Source organism: Megalobrama amblycephala, linkage group LG1, assembly GCF_018812025.1.
Source record: "Megalobrama amblycephala isolate DHTTF-2021 linkage group LG1, ASM1881202v1, whole genome shotgun sequence".
NCBI lineage: Eukaryota > Metazoa > Chordata > Actinopteri > Cypriniformes > Xenocyprididae > Megalobrama > Megalobrama amblycephala.
Window position 1 is genome coordinate 26,143,735 of NC_063044.1, and position 27,989 is coordinate 26,171,723.

At 36.5% G+C, this 27,989-nt stretch overlaps 1 protein-coding gene across 3 annotated transcripts; it reads left to right on the plus strand.

Moving 5' to 3' along the window:
• LOC125266027 (ras-related protein Rab-37-like) lies at positions 1 to 27,694 on the plus strand. Of its 3 annotated transcripts, XR_007184404.1 has the most exons (10): positions 3 to 585; positions 3,808 to 3,918; positions 13,359 to 13,400; positions 13,964 to 14,030; positions 16,511 to 16,563; positions 16,721 to 16,786; positions 20,842 to 20,898; positions 20,989 to 21,065; positions 26,576 to 26,896; positions 27,300 to 27,694. XR_007184404.1 is itself a non-coding variant. In XM_048186516.1 (9 exons), exons 1-9 carry the CDS (start codon positions 475 to 477, stop codon positions 26,682 to 26,684), a joined length of 693 nt encoding a protein of 230 aa, XP_048042473.1. In that variant the 5' UTR covers positions 3 to 474; the 3' UTR covers positions 26,685 to 27,694. The 3 variants fall into 3 exon arrangements, 2 of the variants coding, with proteins under 2 accessions (XP_048042480.1, XP_048042473.1); XM_048186516.1 differs by having other exon boundaries at positions 26,576 to 27,694; XM_048186523.1 differs by lacking the exon at positions 3,808 to 3,918 and having other exon boundaries at positions 1 to 585; positions 26,576 to 27,694.
• Positions 27,695 to 27,989: the final 295 nt, after the last annotated feature.

Sequence of the window (27,989 nt, forward strand, 5' to 3'; positions counted from 1 at the left end):
ACACGGCAAAACCACAGCGCTCCTATTATAATCAACACAGCCGCGCGCTCGCGGTAGGCACTGACAGCTCGCAGCAATGGGCGCGTACTAGTTTTGTCGCGTCGCTTGAAGGCTGTCATTTGTCGGTCTCCTCATCTTAATCAGTGTGATCAGATGTGATCTAGCACCTGTGTGTGACCCAGGGGAGCCTGTTGCTCATGTGTGTTTTGGAACGATCTGCTTATTTGCTGTCCGTGATTATGCGCGCAACTGCACGATAACGCTCTTATTTTGCGTCTTTGCACGTTAATGATTATAAAGAGGACGCTTTTCGGATAGATGCATGTTTCTTGTTTCTTCATGTTCACATCCTCCACAGCATCTGATGAAGTTTGGGCGCGTTGTAGATGCACTATGTGATGCGTTTGTGATCTAGTCACCGGCGCGTCTTGAGAAGAACATCGAAAGCAACATCCTTGTTATTTTGTTTCCGCGATGTCAATCAAAAAAGCAACATTGATGGAGAATGGGGTTAAAAACGGAACATCGAGAAATGTGCTGGAGCGATGCGCCTCGGTCAATGAGTATTTTGATGTTGCCTTCAAGGTGTGAGTTATTTTTTAATTGTCATTGTTATCATGATTGTTGTGTCTGAAACATTTGCCTTGTTTTAGTTGGCACCTGTGGCGCGCGCGTGCGTGCGTCTTCTACTCTGAAATGACTTAGTTTTCAACAATGCAAAGGCATGTTCACCGCCATGCAACTATCAGAATTCACTTTAAATGGCTGCAAACATATGTGAATAACTAGTTCAGTTGGTACAGTATCGCAGCGGTTCTTTCAGTTGGTTTTGGACCAAAGTGGTGACCAAAACGCAGTAGCCTACTGAAATTATTTACTGTACTAAAGTAAAAACAATTGTACTTAAAATTACAATCAACTGCGCAAAATTATTGACATAAAATAGTATGTTTTCTTCCTTTTAAAAGTTAAGCCTATTGATTTTTATTCTAACAATGCCTGATTACATGGTCAGTTGCAATTTATTACATTGATCTGACACTCCTGTTTTGGGGTACGACCTAACAATTCATAACCACTGCTATATACAGTATATCAACCATTTGTGTTTTGATGCATGTTCTCTAATATTTGAGTAATGTGCATATTTGACTTTTTCTCACTGGTGGATAATATTGACCCAAGGTGGGAGTCATTTCTACACATTTGAAGACCTATTGATATACTCTGAAGAGACACGATGATATAAAACATCAAGTCTCTGAGGTTCCAGAATGATGTATTTTAGTCCAAATAAGAGGAGCTGTTCTTTGCCCTCTGTCTTAAGTAAAATTAATAGATGGAAAAATGGTAAACTTACAATTTCGGGGTTGAGCAATAGTAGTTTCTGAGAAGAATATTATGCAATACCACTAACACAACTGGGTAAACATGCATTTCACAATTTAAGTTTCCTGTCCATTACAATGCATTTTCTTCTTCTTGGTGTTAAAGAAACACTCCACTTTTTTGAAAATAGGCTCATTTTCCAACTCCCCTACAGTTAAACAGTTGAGTTTTACCGTTTTCGAATCCATTCAGCCGATCTCCGGGTCTTGTGGTACCTCTTTTAGCATAGCTTAGCATAGTTCATTTAATCGGATTAGACCGTTAGCATCTCTCTGCATCTCGCTCAAAAATGACCAAAGAGTTTGAAATATTTTTCCTATTTAAAACTTGACTCTTCTGCAGTTACATCGTGTACTAAGACCGATGGAAAATGAAGAGTTGTGATTTTCTAGGCTGATATGTCTGAGAGTATAGTTCCTAGACACATCGGCCTAGAAAATCGCAACTTTTCATTTTCCGTCGGTCATTTTTGACCGAGATGCTAATGGTCTAATCAGCTATCAACTATGCTATCAACTATGCTAAGCTATGCTAAAAGTGGTACTGCCAGACCTGGAGGTCAGCTTAATGGATTTGAAAACGGTAAAACTCAACTGTTTAACTCTAGGAGAGTTGGAAAATGAGCCTATTTTCAAAAAAGTGGAGTGTTCCTTTTAAAGTTAACATAAAGGCAACTGACCCTATTTACTTGAAAAACTTCCTGGTTTTATTTAGCATGATTTGTCACTGTATGTTATTCCCAGTCATCCCACCAAGCTCTTTTTACCTTCAGCCCCATGTTAAAGGGTTAGTTCACCCAAAAATGAAATTTCTGCCATTAATTACTCACCCTCATGTCTTTCCAAACTTGTAAGACCTTCGTTCATCTTTTTTTAATGAAATCTTAGAGCTTTCTGTCCCTCCATTGGGACAGATAGCCTATGCAACTAGCACTTTCAAACATAATTTACCACTTTATTTACAAAATATTAATCTCCAACGCGTGTTTGCGTAACAACATCTGGTCTCACATCAACACAACACGAATGAGTGAACGCGCACGTTGATGAATAAGGTTTTTAAAAGTGTAAAAAAAAACATAATGGAGATAATTAATTTTGAAGTTTTATTAAGTGTTAACAATAAGATTATGTGGTTTTTATAATCAATTAACACTTCTTTTTTGTCATTTTTTTTTACAACGTGGACAAAATTTGTCACCAAAAAAAAGTCATTTTTAAACAATTTCGGTTTTACCAAATGACACTTTTGGTTTTACTAAATGAGGATATTTTAAAACAATGCTAATATCTAGCTAGCTACCAAAAGGACAATCAAACATTTTATATTTAGTTTTTTTAAAATATTACAACATTTTCCATGTTTTATAGCAGTTGTACCGAATGACCTGATGTTTTGGGACATGTAAGTGAAAACATGAATTTTTCAAATAGTTAAAAGAGAGTTAGTTACTTTGCTTCATGACCATGTGGTCCTTTGCAGGCCTCTGAATGATGTCACATCCTGTCACATGATATTGACCACATGGCTTGATCCAAAATGGTCCCTTTATATTGGTTATTCCGAATAACATCAATGAAATTCATTTTTCCGGACATTCTTTCTCATAACAAAGCAATGACTTCTACACATAATTTTAATACCATTTTGCACTATGTTGATACATAATGTTATAAAATCATGCCAGGATAAAAAAAATGTATACATTTATTAAATCCTAAGATATTTTAATCACAAATGAAATGTCTGTATTGGCCTTTGGACGGTTAAACCGAATGACCTTTTGACCAAAATCTTTAAAATACCTTTATATGTAGCAAAATATAATTATAACCTTTTGGATTCAGTAAAAAAGATCTAGTTGTACTACTTTGGATGTCATATCTTTGTTCTTTATTATTATTAATGTCTTTGGACTAAAAATGACCTGTCACGTCATTGACCCTGTTAAACCACTAGAGTCACACGGATTACATTAATGATAACTTTACTTCCTTTCTGGGGCTTGAAAGTGGTAGTTGCGTAGACTGTCAATGGAGGAACAGAAAGCTCTCAGATTTCATTCAAAATATCTTAATTTGTGTTATGAAAATGAACGAAAGTCTTACGGGTGTGGAACGACATGAGGGTGAGTAAATGACAGAATTTTCATTTTTTGGGTGAACTAACCCTTTAATTAGAGGCATTTTTCACACTCCAGTTATTCTCGATGGATAAAACAGATTCCTACCTTACATTTGTTGTCTCGTTCCGCTCAGAAATGTGACATTTAATGGAAGTAAAGTGGGTTGTGAATGTCATTTCATGTTGACTTTAACATGGTGTTGGTGAACAGTTAGAGCTCATTAAACCAAAGCAGGATGTGTGTAATCAAAGGGTTTTAGGCCTAACAGCTGTCTCTGACCCTGATGCCTTTAGGTGATGCTGCTGGGAGACTCGGCAGTGGGGAAGACCTGCGTCCTGGTGCGCTTTAAAGATGGTGCCTTTCTGGGAGGCAACTTCATAGCCACAGTGGGGATAGACTTTAGGGTGAGCCAGTATTGGACGGAGCTGGTTTGCTTCTCTTTTTCAATGTTCATATTATGATCAATCAGTGTTTTGATAACGCAAATAAGCGTTGGATGTATTGTAAGTGTCAGAGCTCAAAGCTCTTCCCTAGTTCAAATAGAATATTCATTGAAATTAACCTGAAAAACCAACACATTCTAAAATACATTGTATTCCTGATGTTCTGGTGTTCACAACAATTGCCCACAATGAGACCTAGCTTATTTAGTGTTCAGCAAGTGATGAGAAAGGAGGATGGTGTTACACCAAACAGTTTAAACCCATTCACACCAATAACGATAATTGTATTAGTGTCCACACCAATACACAGTAACAATTTGTTTATTATAAGCGCTTGCTGCAGTTTTGTTGTCTGCTGCTTTAAATGCTCAAGCTCTTTGGATGGATTCTGATTGTCTGACAATATTTTTAGCATTTGTCACCTGGAAAACAATAGTTCTGAAAGTGATTTCCACTTGTTCCTCTGTGTTATCATTATAGTTGTGGTATGGAGAACATTGAACAAACGTTCTATTAACGTTACTGGAAGAACGTTTGTTCTAGAACCTTGGCCAGAAACCTATCCTTTCCTTGATGTTTAGAAATTGCAGCTTAATGTTATTTTATTTGTTTTTTAACAAGCTCCACAACTGTTTCAGTCTGATTCTAACAGTTTTGAGTTGAACATTTGTGCAGATTGTTTTATGAATCACACAAATGTCATAATAAAATGCAGCTTTGCCGAGAGGCTGTTATTGAAGGATGAGACAGCACAAACTATATTAGACCCGAAAGCAAATCCGCTGCTCACAGCAATGCACTGTTGATTATTTCTCATGAATGGAGGGTGTTTATTCCAAAAACTAAACCCTCTGGTGCTCTTTGTGTGATGGAGATTTTTATTTCCAATGAAATGAATGTATTATGTTTTAGTCCGATAATGTTTAATATTTTGTATTTTTAGGGGATTTTATGGTACTGACTTATATTTCTGTAGTAGTTATAATCCATTTATTAATTTTTGAGCATAGACCTGAAAATGAAATTTCAAACTTATACTGTTGTAAATCTTGAATGCTTTGGAGCACAGATTTCAGTTTGGTCTCTTTTTTTTTTTTTTTTAAAGAAGACACTTGGCAGATTATTGAATAAGTGAAACAAGTAAAAAAAAAATAGGTGAAATTTAAAAAAGGTTATAGAATTTTACATTTATTGTTATGAAAAATTCACAAAAATACTATTTTCAAATTTTATATGAAATTTTTTTCAAAACACTTTTTACTTTAAAATGGTGAGAAAATCAAAGTCGTAAATCTAAACAAGTTGTTCCAAATTTGAGTTTGATATCTCAAAAAATTAGCTTTCAGTAAGATTGTTTGGGCGCAGTATCAAATGTTTCCACTAGATGAAATTAGTTTCCCATTAATTTCAAATGCCGTCATTTTTTAACCACGAGGAGCACAAGTGTGACTTTTTTTTTTTTTTAGGAATATTTAACCTTTTTGAGTCATGTTTTTGATGTGTGTGTGTGTGTGTGTGTGTTTACATAGCAAGTGCCAAAACCTTTACCAAGTTTTCATTCTGATTAAGTGGTGAAAAAAAAATGACAGAAGAGCACCAGAGGGGTTCCAAACCTGTATAATTTTGTTTATCTATGGAACGTAAAGGAAGATATTTTGAGAAATGTCTTTGTTTTTGTCCATTCAGTGGAAGTCATTGGGCACGAAAACTGTTTGGTTATCAACATTCTTCAAAATTTCATCATTTATGTTCCAAAAATGCCTCTTTCAATCTTCAGGGGCAGCGGGAGTGAGGAAAACATTCATCAAAATCTAATATTACAAGTGGACCTCTGAGGCAAAAAATTATTAAAATATGATGCTTGAAAAATATGACCCGTTTAACACTTAAAGTCAGCATCTAATCAATGAGCTGTTCAGACACTCCATCATACAGAGGTCGTGTGTGTGTGTGTGTGTGTGTGTGTGTGTGTGTGTGTGTGTGTGTGTGTGTTTGACTGTATTCACTGTCCATTGGCATTTAACTGTGGAAATCTCTGTGGTTTTCTGAAGTGCTGTTGGTGCAGTCCAGCAGCCTCTCTGACAAATAAATCTGTGAAGTCTCTGTACCACTCCAGACGCCTTGGAGTGTTTGGACATAACAGGCCGATCTGATGCTCCTTCACGTTCCAGTCTGGCTAAATGATTAACCCGTCGCCTTGTGACACTTTGGGTCTTGATCTGCAACTGCCAGCCCTTGTTGGGGAGAAAACAAGCTATTTTTTGGTGTTTTTTAAAGAAAATTCACCCTGTGTGATTTATAAAATTATATATATATATATATATATAATATATTTTATTGATCTTCCTGTGAAATGTCAAACTTCTCTCTGGTGGCGTATACAGGAGGACTTCTAGCATGTAGTCTGTTTAAATCCCACCTCTTTCTTAAAATCGAATACAAGCTCGCATTCAGTTTTGAGAGCAACGCCGCATTTCAAAATTATCAGCTACACTCGGATGTGCATCACAGTTCAGAAGAGATCTGTTGCTACTTCCATTTCACTGAGACTTTAAAGACCCCATGAAATATTTTGACACTTTTAATAGGATATGCATTAGCAGGAACCTGGAGTGAGACATATCAAAGACATTTTCATTGTAGAGAGCATCTGATTGGACAAAAAAAATCGTATACGCCCCTAAGTACAAGATGAGTCATACAATACTGTTCATTTTATTTTCTCAGAGAAAGACCGTTTTAAATATACCAGTGCTGTGTGGTGAAATTCTGGTGGCTTTCTGTGTTCATCTTTTGAGTCATAATGGTAAATACACCGACATATGTTATTGCAAGAGGCTGTTGTCAGGTGGCGTTAAGGGCACGTGTTTTTATTGGAGGAAAATAAAGTTTGTCATGCGCCACAAATAGATTTTTGCCCTCAAGCCAAGACAGTCAGTTTGGTTTCACAGCATGTGTTTTCGCAAGAACTGAAGGTTAGCTTAAGACCTTGAAACGGTCAAGGTTTTGCATGTGGCGTGGGCTAGATTTGAACGTCAGAATCAAGTAGAAAGCGGAGTGTTTGAGACAGAAGGTGTCTTTAGGAAGTTCAAAGACCCATTTAAACCCTCGTTCTTTGATTGCCTGCCAACAGCGTCTAAAATTAGTTTGAAATGAAGCATCTTATCTGTCGTGGCTCAGGGAAACAGCAAAGCGTTTCTGTGCTGGTATTTTTTTGAATGGCACAGCGGCAGCACTATAGCCTGTGTCTATTTTGGGCTCTTCCTTGTAGCACTTGCTCAGCATGAGGATGTGTGGGAGCCAGAGCGGAGCAAGTCTGATGCCAGAGAAATGGAAAGCCATTACAACAAATTGATGGCTATGGTTGATTTATGCTGGATAGGCAGAGGCCATTAAAGATGTATGTTTTTCATAAATCGATAGCCTTTCCAGTGTCAAAAGGCCCTTGAAACTGATACAGGTTTTCCATTTCTCAAATAATAGGTTAAGACTTGGATAGATCAAACAGGTTCCTAGAGCAACTGTCCAATGAATATCCTATAGTCATTTATCATCATCACTATAGGAATGGATACGGTAAAGAATTTATTGATTCTGGCTTTGATCCCAGTCTCCATTATTGATTATTTTAATGCTTTCGAAGAAGTGCACATCAATATTTGCTCCTCACTGACACTGATTTATAGGGATAGTTCACAGAAAAAATGAAGATTGTCATCATTTTCTCACCCTCATGTCATTCTGAAACTGTATCTGTTCTCTTTAATACAGTGGAAAAACACACTCTAAAAGAAGCACAATTATCCAAATGACTCACTATATTACAAATCTTAACAATTATAACAGCTTTATGTGAGGAACAGACCAAAATTTAGGCCCAAGTTGTTATTCACTGAATATATCGATCACCATTCTGCCTTATTTTAGACCATCTACTTCTACCAAAGACTTTATATGCATAAAGATGCTGTACGTTACTGATGAATGGGAGAAAGTGCAACTTGCAATATGGCAGAATAAGTCCCGCCTTCTATATAAAAGAGCCAATCGCTGATTGGTAAAGTTGGATCTTCCAGCCTGAAAAGTTTTTTTTGTCATGATTTTATTGTTTAGAAACACAACTTTTGAGACAGTTGTTGTCAGATTTCACTGGTGATTTTATCGAAAGCTTGGTGAACAGCTTTGGAGAATTTTATGTTTCCCCATTCAAAGAGATAGGAGCTGCAATTGACCCTTCGCAAAAAACCCGGCCCCCTTAGTTACTGTTGCTTTGTCTGACAAGCCATGGCACTGTCACGCCACACAGAGTGAAAAATACATTGCGAAGCAAAGAGGACACTGACAATATGTCGACAGACAAGACCGAACAGGTTACTTATTATATTAAACAAAGTCCCAGCTTTCAAATTGTGTACATTTAAAAAAAAAAAAAAAAAAAAATTCAAACAATAAAAACCGTTTTGTGGCTCTTTAATGTGTCGTGACAGATTGCTGTAATGCCTCAGCTCAAGCGGCTCGTGAATCGATCATCTCTTCCTACTAGATCATTTATAGCATCAAATAAACATGAATGAACATCAGAAGGAATGTTGTTTCAAACGCGGAAAGACGACAGTACACACCATTTTTCAAGTTCAAATCCACAGAGGTTAATCTTCTAACTCCTGACTGCTTTGTCAGACAAAATGGCGGATTTGGCGTTATGATTGGTTAGATTGCCTGTCAATCAAACTCCCGACAAAGAGTCAATTGCATGACTGAAATAGAGGCATTTCAAAGATGGCCATCAAGTGAAATGACTTCATGCGTGAAAGGGACTTTGCTTTCACCTTTGAGTTTTGTGGAACAAAGAATGTCATATGGGTTTGGAACAACATGAGAATTAATAAATGAAGACTCTTAAGTATTTTACTATAACTTTAAGTTTAAAATATAAACCAATAACTCACAAGTCTGAAAGAGTGGAAGAATGCATGCAGTGAAATACCGTTAAAGGTGCTATCTTGGCATAGTTGAATAACAAGAGTTCAGTACATGGAAATGACATACAGTGAGTCTCAAACTCCATTGTTTCCTCCTCCTTATATAAATCTCATTTGTTTAAAAGACCTCCGAAAAACAGGCGAATCTCAACATAACACCGACTGTTACGCAACAGTCGGGATCATTATGTATGACCCCAATATTTGCATATGCCAGCTCATGTTCAAGGCATTAGACAAGGGCAGCCAGTATTAACGTCTGGATCTGTGCACAGCTGAATCATCAGACTAGGTAAGCAAGCAAGAACAATAGCGAACAATGGCAGATGGAGCAATAATTGACATGATAGTGTAGGTTAGTGATATTTGTAAACTCTTTCTTTCTAAATGTTTTGTTAGCATGTTGCTAATATACTGTTAAATGTGGTTAAAGTTACCATCGTTTCTTACTGTATTCACGGAGACAAGACTGTCGTTATTTTCATTATTAAACACTTGCAGTCTGTATAATTCATAAACACAACTTCATTCTTTATAAATCTCTCCAACAGTGTAGCATTAGCCGTTAGCCACGGAGCACTATCAAACTCATTCAGAATCAAATGTAAACATCCAAATAAATACCTTACTCACATAATCCGATGTATGCATGCAGCATGAATGACGAACATCTTGTAAAGATCCATTTGAGGGTTATATTAGCTGTGTGAACTTTGTTTATGCAATGATAGAGTCGTGAGCTCGGGAGGGGGCGGAGAGCGCGAGCAATTAAAGGGGCCGCAGCCTGAATCGGCGCATTTCTAATTATGCCCCAAAATAGGCAGTTAAAAAAATTAATTAAAAAAAATCTATGGGGTATTTTGAGCTGAAACTTCACAGACACATTCAGGGGACACCTTAGACTTGTATTACATCTTGTAAAAAAATTCTATGGCACCTTTAACAGAACTTTCCTATTGTTTTATTTATTTTTGTTTAAATTTAAACAGTTCTGAAAAAGAACCTGTTCTCAATTCCCAAATCTAATCATCACTATCGTTTTTGTCAGTGTATTTCAGTTTCTTTTATTCTGCAGCTTTTGATGGGTTTTGCCCTCAGAGGAAGAAGGAGACATCTGAGATCTGCTGAATGCAGTTCTATCAAGAAAAGGAGTTGTTTTCATTCAAGTCAGATATGCACTAGTGATTGAAGGAACAATAAAGACATGCCTGCGCTCTTATTGAACTAGTTAATATTCTTCTCAAATTGCTTCGTGCTGTGCTCTAATTTCTTTTCTTTTTTTTTTCATGCAGAACTTCCTGAAAGGTGTATTAAGCAGTTGAAGCATGCATTTGTGATTGTTAGTCAACCGTGAAAACAGTTTTGTCATCATTTACTCCCCTGTTGCTTCAAACCTGTGTGACTTTTTTTTCTTCTTATGAACATCACAAAAGGAGAAATTTAGCAGAATTTAAAATCTTCTCCACTTTAGTTTTCAAATCTTTTTCATTTGTTTATATATTCAGCTATTCAAGACTCATTGTGCCAGTTTTGTTTTAAGTGATGCCAGGCGCCATTGATACTCATGGATGTTGTGACCAATCACAATGCACATAATGTTCTTTATGCAGAAGTTTTGCAGTATTTTTAGTGAATAAGTCTTTTTGTGTCTGTTCTTCACTCAAGCAGTGTTGTTTTTTTTTTTAGTATACTATTTTAGTTTACTAATCAGCAAGGAGTTTGTTGCGAGGAATTCAGGCACTGATGTATTACACTGTTTGTCAGAGAGCTGTCGCAGAAACTACTTTGTCACATATGGGCTACTTCTATCCTACATTTGTTTGTAATTATACATGCCTCCGTGCCAGATTTGTAGTTTAAGTTATATTGATGCAATAGATATACATTTGGTTTAGCGCCATCACCCAACTATTATGAGATTATTTAATTAAAGAATATATGGGCCTGGTTTCACAGACAGGGCTTAGATTAAGCCAGGATTAGGCCTTAGTTCAATTAGGGCATTTAAGTAGCTTTTATAGACATGCCTTATGTGCAAAACATTACTTATGTGCATTTTGAGACAAAACAATGGCTCTCATATATTTTAAGATATGTCAGAGCAAGTTGCTTTCAGTTAAAACAGCTCAAACGTGCATTTTAGTCTAGGTCTATCTTAAGCCTTGTCTGTGAAATTTGATCATGACTGTTTTTTTGTGACTTTTACCGCTGTAAAACTAGGTATCAGCAACAGCTAGGTAACGATGTTGGTGGCTACTCATTATTTCAATGTAATGTCATTACTAAATTCGACTAATTTGGACAGTCATGCTAAAAGTGTTGTTTTAAAGGGTTAGTTCACCCAAAAATGAAAATTCTGTCATTTATTACTCACCCTAATGTCGTTCCACACCCATAAGACCTTCATTCATCTTCAGAACACAAATTAAGATATTTTTGATAAAATCTGATGGCTCAGTGAGGCCTGCATTGACAGCAAAATAATTAACACTTTCAGATGTCCAGAAAGCTACTAAAGACGCATTTAAATCAGTTCATGTGACTTCAGTGGTTTTACCTTAATGTTATGAAGCGACAAGAATACTTTTTGTGCACGAAAAAAATCAAAGTAATGACTTTTTTAACAAATCTTTTGTTTCGAATCAGTGGTTCAGAGCTTGTAAATTTTGAAACGCTTATGACGCAAGGAATCCTTGTTTGCTGAAATCACATGACTTTGAAATCGTTTGATATACGCTCCGAACCACTGATTCGAAACAAAAGATTCGTAAAGCACCGAAGCTTCATGAAGAAGTGTTTAGTTCAGTGACTAGTGCTAGATATTGTTGAATAAAGTTATTTTGTTTTGTTTTTTGGCACACAGAAAGTATTCTTGTCGCTTCATAACATTAAGGTTGAACCACTGTAGTCACATGAACTGTTTTAAATATGTTTTTAGTAGCTTTCTGGGCATCTGAAAGTGTTAATTGTCTTGGAGTCAATGGAGGCCTCACTGAGCCATTGGATTTTATCAAAATATCTTAATTTGTGTTCTGAAGATGAACAAAGGTGTTACGGAACAACGTGAGGGTGAGTAATAAATGACAGTATTTTCATTTTTGGGTGAACTAACCCTTTAAAGCTTCGTATTGGGATTTTTTTTTTTTTTTAAATAAAAACCATTGTTGGGATATTACTTTTAAAATTAATGCGTTACTTAGTTACTTTTTATGGAAAGCTATGCGTTGCGTTACTTTTGCTTTAATTTCTCTCACCTGGGCTGGGCTTGCTTGTTTGTTTTTAATAACAAAAAAAAAAAAAGTTTTTTTGGCAGATGTAAAGGCCCTTTCATGCCAAAAATGAATAAACCTCAGGCCTGTACAGGTGTTTTTTTTTTGTTTTTTTTTTTTTTTTGTTTTTTTTATTAAAAAAATTAGCTGATATTTCATTGTAAAACAGATTAATTACTTTATTAGTTACATTTTTTTTTTTTTTTTTTTTTTTTAGTATCCCCTTTACCTTTCAGTCTTGTACATTAAAAGAGCAACGTGAACAGTCTTCAAAATTTCTCCTTTTGTGGTCCATGGAAGAAGTAATGCATGTTTGGAACAACATGACCGTGATTAAAAGATGACGGAATATGAACTATTTTTAATTTCTGAACCTCAAGAAAACGACAGTCTAAATCAACAAAGCAGGATTTAGCTTCTCTAGTTAACAGATGAGGAAAAGTCTAGCATTTAATTGGTGGTCAAACATTGTTTTTAGTTTGATAATGGACATTAAAGGATGATGTAACATTAAGTCAGACATGTTTTTAAGATGTGTAATTTCTGTGCACTGGTGGCACCTACAAATCAACACTTTCAGTTGTGTCTGCATATCAAGGAAAAAGTGGCAAACAAATGAAACTCTTCTGCTTCAAACGCCTACGCTTTTTGATCCGTCAGCATTAACTACGCTGAATGGTTGGTCGGGCCTAAATGGTTTCCTGTAGATGTATGTGAATGTCTGCGGATGATAATTACTCATCTCTGAAAATCTCATTTCCATTTGTGTGACTGACGTCCCTGATTGCACTGCCATTTGGTGCATGAAAACATCTGATAAGTCTGGTCCTCTCAGTGCAGAAGGTGCGATTTTTAAAACATTTTGCTCACAAAGGAAGTAACAGCTGACGTCAACAGGAAATTAAACAGGAGAGCTGGTCTGTTATTTCATCTTCGCTATATAATTAAGTCTGTGTTGAGAGACTGGCCACACAAAGGCAAAATAGCACAGTTAGAGATCTCACTTTAGTAGTAGCTAAATTGTTTTCCTATTTGGTTTTGTGTGTGTGTGATTTCCTTGAATAACAATCTATTCACTGTTCATTATTTTGTCTTACAGAAACAGTGTATTGTGGTTTTAATGGGTGTTTCTTCTTCCCGTTGCCTATAGAATAAGGTGGTGACTGTGGATAACATGAAGGTCAAACTCCAGGTAAGCAAACACAAGTTCATTGTCTGTTTACATACCTCTAGTTTGTGGTCTTTGTGGAGACAACAATCAGTATGTGTGAGTACTGTATTGAACTCATCCTGTACAGTACAGTTTGAAGGTGTCTCAAATCATGTGACTTGAACAGACGTCTGCTGATACATTAAGCAGTCAGATTTTCACCTCGCAGATAAAAAAGCGGATTACAAAAATCTCATAGCTTTGGAGTGAGCCAGAATATCATAAAGACCTTGACTTGGACCAGACAAATTGTCTTTGCGACCAACCATAACACCTTAGCAACCACCTGGGAATGCCCTAGCAACCAGTCAGGCTGCTCTAGCATTGTGGTAATGTGTGTTTTGCACCGCTGCTCACATTTATTCAGAAAATTGAGTTTGGTTGGCTTCCTGTTCAAAGATCAGGTTTATTACATCAGGATAAAACCACATAACAAAATATTCTGAATGCATTTGAGGGTTTCCACTTTGCCTCATTTGTGATTCATGTTGATGTATTCCTGACTTGTAAATGAAGCTTCAGCTGTTATCGCTCCTCTCCTGCAGATTTGGGACACAGCCGGTCAGGAGCGTTTCCGCAGCGTCACTCACGCGTACTACAGAGACGCTCAGGGTAAATATGACACCTTCACTGAGAAATCGGACTAATCATCTTCTAATAGACTTCATTACTGGTGTCGTGTCTTATTAAAGCAATGAGTCATGAGGGGCCGTGAGTTATCATGTTTTTACCACGGTGCTCTTACGTGTGAAACAAAGTGGAGTAAACTGGTAAAATCACTGTGATGTTCAGCCTTGAGTGACTTATTCCTTATTATGAATCACATAGTAGTAGCAACAATATAATAAATGTTTAATAATTCAATAAATGTCGGCGCCAATAGCCTAGTTCATGGCGACCCGAGTTCGATTCCCGTCTCAAGGTCCTTTGCCGATCCTTCCACTCTCTCTGCCCAATGCTTTCCTGTCTGCTTTCTACTGTCCTATCTGAATAAAGGAACTAAAAGCCCGTAAATATAAAGTAAAAAAATTCAATAAATATTTTTTTGTTTTGTTTTATTTTTTTTTTTTTTTTTTTTTTTTTCTTTTTGTTTTAGCTTAGCTTTGCTTTTTGATTTGTTTTTTGTTTTGCTTTGCTTTTTTGCTTTGCTGTACTTTTTGTTTTTTGTTTTGCTTTTTGTTTTGTTTTGTTTTAGTTTTCTTTGCTTTTTTGTTGTTGTTTTTTTTTTTTTTTTAGTGAATTGAATAAATATTGCTTAAATGTTCATTGCGTTTTAGCATATTTGTATTTCTTCGGTCCTTGAAAAATGACTTCTTAGGTGTGACCGTAAACTGGTCAAATCTAATATTCAGCCTCGGGTGACTTTAATGCTTATATAAAATAGTGGTAACAACAATATAATACATTTCTAACAATATAATACATTTATATATAAATAATAAATCATTTATTTATTTATTTGTTTTCTTATTTTATTCAGTAAATATTGCCAAAAATGCATGTTCATTGCATTTATGCAATTCTGTGGAAATATTTCTGTCATTAAACTACTGTATATGTGTACATACTGTACACTCACTGGCCAGTTTATTAGGTATGCCTTGCTGGTACCGGGTTAGACTCCCTTTTGCCTTCAGAGCTGCCCATGGTGACCTTAAAATGAAACAGTGATGAACGCATCTAAAAATATACACTTTCTCCATGGCATAGATTCAACAAGGTGCAGGAAATATTCCTCTGAGATTTTGGTCCATGTTGACATGATAGCATCACACAGTTTCTGCAGATTTGTCTGCTGCACATCCATGAAGTGAATCTCCTGCTCCACCACATCCCAAAAGTGCTCTATTGGATAGAGATCTGGTGACTGTGGAGGCCATTTGAGTAAAGTGAACTCATTGTCATGTTTAAGAAACAAGAAACCAGTTTGAGATGATTTGAGCTTTGTGACATGGCAGGTTATCCTGCTGGAAGTAGCCATCAGAAGATGAGTACACTGTGGTCATAAAGGGATGGACATGGTCAACAAAAATACTCTCTTAAATGATGCTCAGTTGATGCTAATCAATCAAATATCCCTCACATCACTACACCACTTGCAGCCTGAACCGTTGATACAAGACAGGATGGATCAATGCTTTAATGAAATTAAATTCATCAAATTCTGCCCCTACCATCTGAATGTCGCAGCAGAAATAACTCAACAGACCAGGCAACGTTTTTCCGATCTTCTTTTGTCTGATTTTGGTGAGTCCATGTGAATTGTAGCCTCAGTTTCCTGTTCTTATCTAACAGGACTGCCATCGGTGCTGCTGTAGCCCATCTGCTTTAAGGTTCGACATGTTGTGCTTTCAGAAATGCTCTTCTGCAGACCTCAGTTGTAATGAGTGATTGAGTTACAGTTGCCTTTCTATCAGTTCAAACCTGTCTGGCCATTCTCCTCTGACCTCTGGCATCAACAAGTCATTTTCGCCCACAGAACTGATGCTCACTGGATATTTTCTCTGTTTCAGACCATTCTCTGTAAACCCTAGAGATGGTTGTATGTGAAAATCCCAGTAGATCAGCAGTTTCTGAAATACTCAGACCAGCCCATCTGGCACCAACAACCATTCCACGTTCAAACTCATTGTAAATCACCTTTCTTCTCCATTCTGATGCTCAGTTTGAATTCAGTAGATCGTTTTGACAATGTCTACATGCATTGAGTTACTGCCATGTGATTGGCTGATTAGATATTTGCGTTAAGTAGTTGAACAGCTGTACTTAATAAAGTGGCGGTGAGTGATTGGCATTAAGTCAGTCATCATTAGCCATTAGATCTGCTCTCTAGTTATTGATATTTCTTCTATCATTGAAAAACCCATATTAGTTAACCACTGGTCTGAAAAAAATCTTTACCCAGCAGTCAGTTTCTCAGTAGAGCATTTAATTTTAATCTCAGTCTCTGAGTGAAGCGTTCAGCACTGCAGCCAAATGTGTACGTACAGTTCCTGACGAACACGGCAGACTTGAGTCAGAGTTTAATTGCTAATAAAGCTCAGCTCTGAATCATACGGCATGACTTGAACATACTGTCCTTTCCTTTACAGCTCTACTGCTGCTGTATGACATCACGAGAAAGTCCTCCTTCGACAACATCAGAGTAAGACAACAAACACTTGAAGACATTTGAAAATGTTTATTTGATGTTCTTATTTCCTTGCTGTTAGTGTGGGTTGTGAAATGACCTTCATTTCTACTGCAGATGTGTTTCTTGTCCTTCAAAGTGTTTTTGTTGTTGTATGTCTATTGCTACGCAGGCCTGGCTGACTGAAATCTATGAGTACGCACAGAAGGATGTGGTCATCATGTTGCTTGGCAACAAGGTAAGTGGGACTTCCTGAGTGAAATGAGATAAGCAGACCCTCTTGAAAGGTACAAATAATGTTTTAATGCATATGCAGACACACACACACACACACATTTTTTTATATATATATATATATATATATTTTGATGTCCTTTATACTTTTCTCCTTTAATGCATTAATGTGTCATTTTAGCAAATAATTCATTTCAGGCACAAGCATTTTTACCACATCTTTCATCTTTTGATGTGCGGTTAGGGTGTGTTCTGGTGTAACTGCACTAACTGGTTTTGCGCTGGATTAGATAGCACCCCCTAATGGACTGATTGAGCCAGAAAGCTGAGGAATCTTCCTGGGTACAATACAAGCCGTTTCACAATAAATAAATAAATAAATAAATTTGTCCCTCGAGCAAAAAAATCAGAAGAGAAGAATAAAAAAGGACTAAAAGGAAGGGAAATATATAAATGCACACAGCCAAAATAATCGTCCAAAAGACTTAGGCATTATGTGTGTCAACACGACACTAGTTTGATAGTGTAGTTAAAGGTGCACTATGTAACTTTTGGCCCTCTAGCGGTTATAAAATAAAACACTGTTTTGGTTGTGCTTCGTCTCTGTGTGGATGAATGTGGTTCATGGCACCTGTAAACATAAAAGAAATCTAAAAATGATGACATCTGAGCATGTACGTGCCATATTTTATGCTTTTTTGTGACTAATTGGAAACACTGATGTTTAAATTATTGTTAAAACAACGATTGCTAGACTGATAAGGTTAAACATTGAATTTTTATAACTTATTATCATTAACAAAGGTTAAAAAAATGCTGTAAAAATGTATTTCTCATTCTTTGTTCATGTTAGTTAAAGTGTATAAAATTATCCCAAAACTTACTCACCCTCAAACCATCCTACATGTAAATGACTTAATTCTTTCTGTCAAACACAGTTGGAGTTATATTAAAAATATTCTGGCTTTTCCAAGCTTTATAATGGGAGTGAATAGTAACCAAGATTTTGAAGCCCAAAAAAGCACACCCATCCATCATAAAAGTAATCCATAAGGCTCCAGGGGGTTAATAAAGGCCTTCTGGAACGATGTGTTTTATAAGAAAAATATCCATATTTATAACTATAACCACTGGCATCCGTGCGCAAGTCGATTCCAGTGGAAGAGTGAACTTTGACCTGACGTTTTGACCAATGCCGAAGCACAGAGAATAGAGCAAAACAAAACACCGGTCACGAATTAGAAGTCTAAAGCAAGAATTTTTAAAGCGAAATGACGGAGGAATTTCGATGCTAAGAGTAGAGGAACTTGAGTTTGTTGCCCAGCCCTTTTTGTTTGAACCGCAAGAGGCGTCTACTCTCCACTAAGCTTGCAATGCTCCTACATCCAACGTCATACACTCGACTCTCTCGTGAATGTGCGGACCGGAAGCTAGTGATTACAGTTTATGAAGTTACAATTATGGTATACAAGTATACAATTAACTCTGATTGTGTTTGACTGAAAGAAGAAAGTCATATACACCTAGGATGGTTTGAGGGTGAAGTAAATCATTTTTGGGTGAACTAACCCTTTAATGCATTAACAAAGATTACTGGAGTGTGTTTGACAACAAAATACTATTTCAGACTTTTATGTTTAATTCAGTGTTTTACTTGCCCATTCCTAGTCATTTTTTGTGAAATTTACTGGCAATTTCTCAGTTAAAATTGTTTCTACATATGCCAACTTTTTAAATGTTTACAGAGAAAAACTGAGCATCATACACTAAATGACTGAGAATCACACAGACTTTCAAGTTGTTCCAAACGCAACAAACTCGCACAGAAGCATACTCCTCGTTTCTATGACACGCATGACAAATGACAACAATATGTGTTCCAAAATCGGCTCAAAATATCAAACGTTTAATATCCTGTGACTGGATGGAATCAAAGTCTGAAGCTAAAACATCAGAGATGTGCTCATTATACACTATGCCATTTTCTGTGAAATGTCAACTCCGACTGACCAAAATCTGCAGACTGTCTCTGACTTTTTGCTACTAGGGTTGACTCATCCAGACTGCAAATTGGGGCAAAGCTTTGTGTGAAAGTTGTGTAGTGTAAGTCAGCCTTTAAGCAATATCACATGAGTGCTGATATTCAGACTAATGCACATTGATTTTATACAGCAGTTCAAAATCATTCCAAACAAAACCAACTGAGTTGAGTGACTTCTTTCCTGAATTCATCAGTGGAACTGGTTAAGCGATCTATTCAGTGACTTACTTAAAGACTTGTTAATTGTCGCCATCTATTGGTGTAATGATTTAACCAGCAAAGTAGTAATTGAAATATCCCCACCACTAAAGCACAGCCTGACAGTCTGTCTGGGATGCAAAAACACAGACAAGCAAAGTAATACAAATAAGGAAGTGTCCCAGTGTTGGACTTTTGGAACATTGCTCAGGAATACTGGTTTAGTTTACTTTCACTGTAAATGCATTACTATAAACACGGAGGGAAGTTTTGTGGTAACTGCATGCCAAAAATACTCCTAGGGCTTAACCCTATAAAGCCTACTATATTGTATTTGATATGCAAATTATAACCAAATATTTGCTGAAAAACCTGTTTGCACACAATCTACTACATGCCATCTGTCGTCTTATTGACAGTTCATACTGTTTTAGCAAATAAAAGGCCTTTCAGTATTTCTGCCGTGAAGTCTTTACTGATTGTTATGAAGTAAATGTCAAAATAGCTTTTCTATTGTTAGTAATATTTCAAGATGAACACTTAATGGACTGAAGCAGCTTAGCTTTACTTGATTTTTCTAATAATAATAATAATAATAATAATAAATAAATAAATAAATAAATAAATTGTGGATAATCATGTTAAAATGTATCAAATATGATCAATCAGGATTTTGAGGAAGGTTTATCTGTTCATCTCTCAATCATCATTGTATTGTTTTAAAACTACAGAGCTTTGATAATAAAACTAAGCTTACTAAGACATTATTGGGAGATGTAAGTAGTGTTATACTGTTATATCTCATTGATTTACATTACAAGCATCCAAATTTCATTTTTCTGACCATATAAATATTAGCATCTGCACCAAATAGCATGTTTTTGCTCAGTTTGTGCCTCTGAATAAAAATGAGTTGTTTTTCCCTCCTCGAGTGTGAGTTTCATATTCTCACTGTATCGTATTATATGAGTCATAAAAGCCTGATGTATCAAATATTATGCGCAAAGTAAACATTTTTTTTTTTTTAGATTGTCTACATTTGTATTTAAATTGGTTCAATAAACTGTTCCATTTAAAAAAAAAGAAAAAAATGCTATTTTTTCCCTCATTGTTATTTCATATGTCAGACTAAGATAGGGTAAACTTGTATTCATCTCAGAATGTTTGTTTAAAGGTGCCCTAGAATTAAATATTGAATTTATATTGGCATTATATTGGCAGTCTGTATAATGCATAAACACAACTTCATTCTTTATAAATCTCTCCAACAGTGTAGCATTAGCCGTTAGCCATGGAGCCTCAAATTCATTCAGAATCAAATGTAAACATCCAAATAAATACTATACTTACATGATCCGATGTATGCATGCAGCATGCATGACGAACACTTTGTAAAGATCTATTTTGAGGGTTATATTAGCTGTGTGAACTGTTTATGCTGTTCAAGGCAAGCGCGAGCTCCGGGGGAGGGGGAGCACAAGAATTAAAGGGGCCGCAACCTATATATCGGTGCATAGTTAATGATGCCCCAAAATAGGCAGTTAAAAAAATGAATTAAAAAAAAAAATCGATGGGGTATTTTGAGTTGAAACTTCACAGACACATTCAGGGGACACCTTAGACTTATATTACATCTTTTAAAAAGAAGTTCTAGGGCACCTTTAATAAAATCTGTACCTTTTATTCACAGTCTTAATGGTTAATTTAGCTTTGTAGGATAACAAGGTCATGTATTTGAGGATAGTTTCACTGCGGTAAGTCTTTCAGAAGGTCAAATATAAATGTATTAATGTTTTTCATGTGTGTTTGTGTTTCTCCAGTCAGACATGACTGCTGAGAGGGTCATCACGCATGAAGAAGGGGAGAAGCTGGCTAAGGTATGAGTGGACATGTATTTTACACCTGCTCTTACAAATGACCAGTGAACAGTTATTTATCTTCAGTACTTTTCTTTTTCTTTACTAAAGCAATATGGAGTCCCTTTCATGGAGACAAGTGCCAAGACTGGTGTCAATGTGGAACTCGCTTTCCATGCCATAGCAAGGTCTGAGACTTTATTTTTATATATTATATACATTAATGTGAGTTTGAACAACTGTCACCATTACTATTGATCATATATTCTGTTCGGGATTGAAAGAAATATTAAAGTCGTCATGAAACTAAAGTTGATTGTTCTGACAACTGTAATGATACAGGACTCATGGTAAGATCCATATGCAGCTTTATTAAATGTGAGTGTGGTCGTACAGGCGGGGTCGTTCAGGAGCAGACAGGCATAACACAGGGCAGGCAGAATCGTAGTCAGGGTACAGGCAGAAGATCAGGACAGGCAGATATCACTCACAGAACAGAATACCAGGCAAGGGTCAAAGGCAGGCAGCAACGGGTCGAAAACGGGTAACAGGCAAGATCAATAACAGGCAGGCAGACAATAAACACAGGGGAACGCTCAGAAATGAACACAGAGTGAATCAAGACTTCGCGGTGAGGTGGTGTGAGTGAAAGTCCTTTATAGTCCTCGTAATGAGCTGCAGCTGGGTGTGGTGATTAGTGTAGAGCATGCAACGTCAACTGGCGGCCCGCGGGCCAAATCCGGCCCGCCAGAGATTTCCATCCGGCCCCCAGAATAATACTGAATTCAGGAATAGCCTTGTAAGAGGAAAAAAGTTTAGGGCTGGTCCGAATACCATTTTTTGAGCTTCGAAGCTTCGGTAGTAATGAACATCGACTCTTCGGAGAGAGGGGCTGAACATATTTTTCTCTCTAATAAAGGCAGGAATCTGTGTCTGTATGTCCGTTTGCATTTTTATTATTTCGAGAACCGTTCATCCAATCGACTTCACAAGGCAGTGCAGTGTCGCATTTGGTGCAATATAGATGGACACGCGAGACGCGACACATTCAGAATTAATAAACTTTTAGTAAACTACAGTCAGAACAGCGCGAGCGGGAAGCGGCGCACCTCATGCGGGCAGGGCTTATGCTCCGAGAACGGACACTGCACTAGTGATATAAAACGCACACACACAGGTCTGTTAAATTAAGCAATACTTTTAAGGTAGTCTAATATTTTTCTGACTAACAAATTGGCACAGTAAGGGTAGATTTAAATAAAGAAAAACGAAATTTAAATAAAGAAAAAACGAAATTTAAATAAAGAAAAAACGAAATTTATATAAACAAAAACGAAATTTAAATAAAGAAAAAACGAAATTTAAATAAAGAAAAATGAAATTTAAATAAAGAAAAACGAAATTAAGTTAAATTAAAAACGAGATTAATTTAGATTGATAATAACGGGTAAAAATGCTAATACATTTTGTTTCTATTATTGTGTTTTCCACAGTGTCAAAGCAACAAAACACAAGCTCAGACATGCACTTCGGTCCATACAAACTCCGCTGTTCTGAACACTCCCGTTGCTGGAACACGCGTCGGTTCTATTTCTAGCATGCACGCGTTTTCCGCGTGGCTCGAGCGTGCCTGAGGCGCGTGTCTCAGTGTGCAAACTCCAACCTGTTAAATATGGGAGCCGAAATAAAAACGGACACGCCACGCAGCTGAGACGCTCACGCAGCCAGTGTGTCGCCGGCCTTATTCAAGGGGGAATGAGAATCGTTTCGCGGGGGATCCCAGGTGTGCAAAAAATAAAAATAAAAAAATATTCGAATGTCAAATTTTCAAATCGAATACCAACCCACCGAACGAATATTTGAATATTCGGGTCCGTTCCATATTTATTTATTTTTTTAAATCTAACGAAAAAAAAAAACCCTTCTGAAAAGTAGCTTGTGCCATAGCCTGCCTTCAGTCAAGAATGACGATAAACGCGTTCTCTCATTGAACATCTTTTATTGTTTCACGTGCTCATTTTTTCACAAATGTCAAAATTTTCCTTGCCTGGGATTAGCGCACAATTGCGTGACAGTGATGGACAGCTTGACAGCCTCACAAATATGAAGCCTAAAATATCGCTATCGCCCCCTGGTGGCTTGCTGCAGTACAGGTAATATGTAAAAAATAAAAGAAATTTGGAATTAGAATTAGTATATCAAATAATAACATATTAGGATACAATTCGAATTTTATTTTATATTACGAGTATCTGGCCCTTACAGTGTCTGCAGAGAAAAATTCTGGCCCTTGGACAAATATAGTTGATGACCCCTGGTGTAGAGTGTGTGAATGTGACTAGCAGAGAGGATGATGGGGAATGTAGTCCGGGAAGTGACAGGAACAGACGGTGATCGTAACGACAACATTGTCGTCTGTACGTGAAAAACACTAAGGAAAAACTTTTCAGTTTTTAGTATATCGTTGTCATGTAAACGTACCCCCAGACATATATTCATGTGAAAAAAAGAAAGGAAAAGTAGGGCGGGGCTTGATTTTGTCCTTGATTTTGATTGAATGGTTGTGGTTTGCTATTGGTGGATCTCATGTGAGTGACAGGTTGCTCCGCCCTCACGCCAGTAAACACATCATCATAGAAGAGATGTCACTGCAAGAGGGAGGGGAAGTTATTTTGATTAAAGGGTTAGTTCACCAAAAAATAAAAAAAATTCTGTCATTTATTACTCACCCTCAGGTCATTCCACACCCGTAAGACCTTCGTTCATCTTCAGAACACAAATTAAGATATTTTTTGATAAAATATGATGGCTCAGTGAGGCCTCTATTGGCAACAAGATAATGAACACTTTCAAACTGCAAAAGTCACGTGAACCATTGAAATTTCGAAACGTTTCAAAACACTTATTATTAGTTTATTTATTTATAAAGCACTACTAAAACAACAGAGCATTGACCAAAGTGCTGTACAATAAAGAAATTCTTCATAAAGAAAAAAAAAAACCAAACATCTAAAACAATACAAACAAAAACCAATGCCTCAACACACTGCAGTCTCGAAAGCTAAACTAAGAAGATGTGCCTTCAGACGTCTTTTAAAAATGTTTAGAGTGGAAGATACTCTAATGTGAGATGGTAAACTATTCCATCTCTTTGGTGCTGCCACTGTGAAGGCCCGTTCACCCCTCCGCTTGTACCTTGTTGTCTGAATAATTAAAACAGACTGATCAGAAGACCTTAAAGTCCTAGGAGGCTTATGCACCAGTAAGATCTCTGACAGGTAAGAGGGAACTAACCCATTCAGACACTTGTATACAAAAAACAGGAGCTTAAAATCAATCCTGTACTGGACAGGCAACCAGCCCAGAGAAGATAAAATAGGAGAAATATGATTCCACTTGCGAGTCCTTGTCAGGAGCCTAGCGGCAGCATTCTGGTCTAATTGCAACCGGTTGAATGCCTTTTGACAAACACCTACATACAAAGAATTGCAGTAGTCAAGCCTTGTAAACACAAAAGCATGGATCACCTTCTCACAATCATTAAAAGAAAGAAAAGGTTTAACCTTCGCCAATAGTCGTAAATGAAAAAAACTTGTTTTAACGACTGAGTTTATCTGTTTATCAAATTTTATGGAACTGTCAAACAGTACCCCTAGATTTTTAACCACAGTTTTACAAAAAGGGGTCAGCTCACCTAAATTTGACAGTTCAGGACCACCGAACCAAATAAGCTCCATTGTACTCTCATTAAAATTTAAAAAGTTTGCCGACATCCAGGCTTTAACCTCCTTTAAACAATTCACAAGGGAATCCAGAGCATTTTTATTACTTTTCCTCAGGGGCAAGTAAATTTGCATGTCATCCGCATAAAAATGAAAGGAAATCCCATACTTGCGAAAAAATGTCCCTAAAGGTAAAATATATATAAGGAAAATAAAAAAGGGGCAAGAATGGATCCTTGAGGGACACCACAAGTCAACGGGGCAGAAGATGATAACACCTTACCTAAATTAACAGAGAAACTTCTATTCGATAAGAAAGATTTAAACCACTTAAGAGCAATACCCTGAATACCCGCCACTTCCTCAAGGCGTGAAACAAGGATCCCATGATCAATCGTATCGTAAGCTGCAGTAAGATCTAAAAGCAAAAGAACCACAGAATGACCAGAATCACTTAATAATAAAATATTATTAAGCACTTTTAACAATGCAGACTCTGTACTGTGGTGGGCTTTAAAACCAGACTGAAAAACCTCAAACACAACATTTTGGTCCAAAAAACTCTGCATTTGGCTAAGAACAATTTTCTGTAAGACCTTTTTTTGAGACCTGAAGCTTTGATATTGGTCTAAAATTAGACAAAACGGAGCAATCCAAATTTGGCTTTTTAACAAGAGGTTGCACTACAGCATGTTTAAATGACAACGGGACAATACCGGAAATCAGACTACCATTAATAATAGACAAAACTTATGACGTAACGAAGCCTCGTTTACTGAAATCATGTGACTTTGGCAGTTTAATATGTGCTCCGAACCACTGATTCGAGAAAAAAAAAAAAGCGTCGAAGCTTCATGAAGCAGTGTTTTGAAATCGTCCATCACTAGATATTGTTGAATAAAGACGTTATTTTGTTTTTCTTTGGCACACAAAAAGTATTCTCGTCGCTTCATAACATTAAGGTTGAACCACTGTACTCACATGAACTGTTTTAAATACGTCTTTAGTAGCTTTCTGGGCATTGAAAGTGTTAATTATCTTGCTGTCAATGGAGGCCTCACTGAGCCATTGAATTTTATCAAAAATATCTTAATTTGTGTTCTGAAGATGAACGAAGGTGTGGAACGACATGAGGGTGAGTAATTAATGATAGAATTTTAATTTTTAGGTGAACTAACCCTTTAAGTGTGAACTGAACATAATTTTTAAACACTTTAACTGCATGTTAAATGCAATTAAATAAAAATGTATTACAAATTAAATTGAAGCCAGTAAGCTGAACTTACTTAACTGACTTAAGTAGGATCTTAAGTACATCTTCATATGTGATTTAATTATTACATGTTTGAAATACGGTTAAAGTTACTGCTGAATGAACTGACAAGCATTTATGATAAACTAAAATATACTTAAATTTCTACTGAAACTTGTCTGTGACGTATTTAAATATATTTTTAACTACATGTTTGTGAAGTTTCACTTTGAAGTATATTAACTGTAATATCAAATAACACTACACATCAAAATAAGTGCATTCTCATATTAATGATAACATGATTTATTATTATAAAATGATTTAAAATGTACTTTAAAATAAAACCTTTTTTTAATTTGACATTATTAGTGTACTTTTTAAAAGTCCACTTAAGTGTGTTAAGAAACAGTCATGAAAGTGTCTCTCTACAGTAAGTGCACTTAAGTGGCCTTTTATTTCAGTAATATTTTAATTTTTGAAAGTAGAATGTTATAAAACATATACTTTTAAGATTTGAAGTACACAACAAGTGCACATTCATTACAATTAAATGCACTTCTTTCACAAGGGCCTTCAAACTGCATAAGAACTTCAAGGTGCATGTTTTTAATGCTTTGTCAAACGAACATTCAGAGTTTGCCTTGATGATCTATTTCTAGTGACACTGAAATGGCTGGATATTATGTACTTTTAAAATGTTTCTCTTTTAATCTCCACACAGAGAACTGAAGCACAGAAATCTCCAGCAGCCTCACGAGCCCAAGTTCAAGATCCACGATTACATCGAGTCACAGAAGCAAAAGTCCAGCTGTTGCGGCAGCCTCGTGTGACAGACCTCCTCCACGTCTTCATCCGGTCAAGACCTGAGATATTTCTACACAAAGATGTGTGTGTGTGAATGAAACGTGTGTTATTTTGATGTGTCTGATGATCCCCCAGACCCCTGTTTGCTTTCTAGTCAGGAATATACAGCCAAATACTGCTGAGGTACATCAGAGTAATAAGCTTCTGGAGGTCTGCTTTATAAACTGCATTAATCCAGGTGTGTACAGTTTCCAGGTACGTTTGTCTGTGTAACATGGTTTTTCCGGGTTTCTCTGATGGTTATAGCCTCTGTCTACACACAGTATAAAATATATTGCTATTGAATGACATTATACGCCACGCAAATGTGCTCTAATTGGGCAGTGAGCTTGTGTCTGTAGTGTTTTAGTCAAAATATCAGCTTCTGTTAAGTATTATGTTTACAATCAGTGTATATATTGACTTGAAAACAATCATAGCACAGCTTGACAGAGTCAGGCCTGATCATGTCGTAAAATGGGTTTTATTTCACATGTCACACTCACTAGTATGATTGTCTGACATGCATAGAGATTAATGTGAAATGTGAATATGGGCTGTATAGTAATATTTTACTATTATTATTTTGTTTTTTTTCACAGTGATCACAAAGTGCCATGAGAATGTCCATTGTAACCACGTACACGTGTTTTGTAAGAGAGGACCTTTCGTTTTCAGTGCTTTGTTTGGGTGTTTTCCATCGTTTCATTCATTAATATTTAAAGCCACAGGGGGGCGGTGTTACACACCGAAAATTACGAATAAATAATGAGCTTTTCGATTTAATTGTTGCCTTACCTTTCAAGTTTATATGTGTCCTGTACTTTTAAATAAAGTGAATCACGTGAACGTTGACTTATGGGTCTCGGTTTGGGACAAGAGAAGATGAACAAGTCTTATTTAAATGAGTAAATGCTTGTGCTGTACTATGTACGTTGTTTTGCATAAAATCATCTGCCAAATGAATAAATGTAAATGTTATTTGATCTTGGCCAGACATGGTCTGTGGATGCTGTTGGTTATTTTGTGACATCATGAGTCATGTGACCTCACACAGTGTTTGCTAAATATTTGGCTCATGGCAAGGAGTAATGAGCAAGAAAGAACATCATATCTGTTGATTTCCTCTGCGACTCCATTTTCTGTTTTAAACAATTATTAAAATCATGCTTTAATAGACCATTCTAGAGAAAACAGAACAGTAAGAACCCTAGTTACTGAGATATAATAATCTGTGTGACGGCTAGCCCCAGTTTCCCATAGAGATTAGTATAGGATGAATTCAGATAATA

Bases quoted from the DNA above. Each gene is read 5' to 3' on its own strand.
- LOC125266027 (XM_048186516.1), top strand. From the start codon at position 475: ATGTCAATCAAAAAAGCAACATTGATGGAGAATGGGGTTAAAAACGGA. The intron at 14,031-16,510 runs GTAAATATGACA...TTTCCTTTACAG, and splicing joins GTACTACAGAGACGCTCAGG to CTCTACTGCTGCTGTATGAC. The intron at 16,787-20,841 runs GTAAGTGGGACT...GTGTTTCTCCAG, and splicing joins TCATGTTGCTTGGCAACAAG to TCAGACATGACTGCTGAGAG.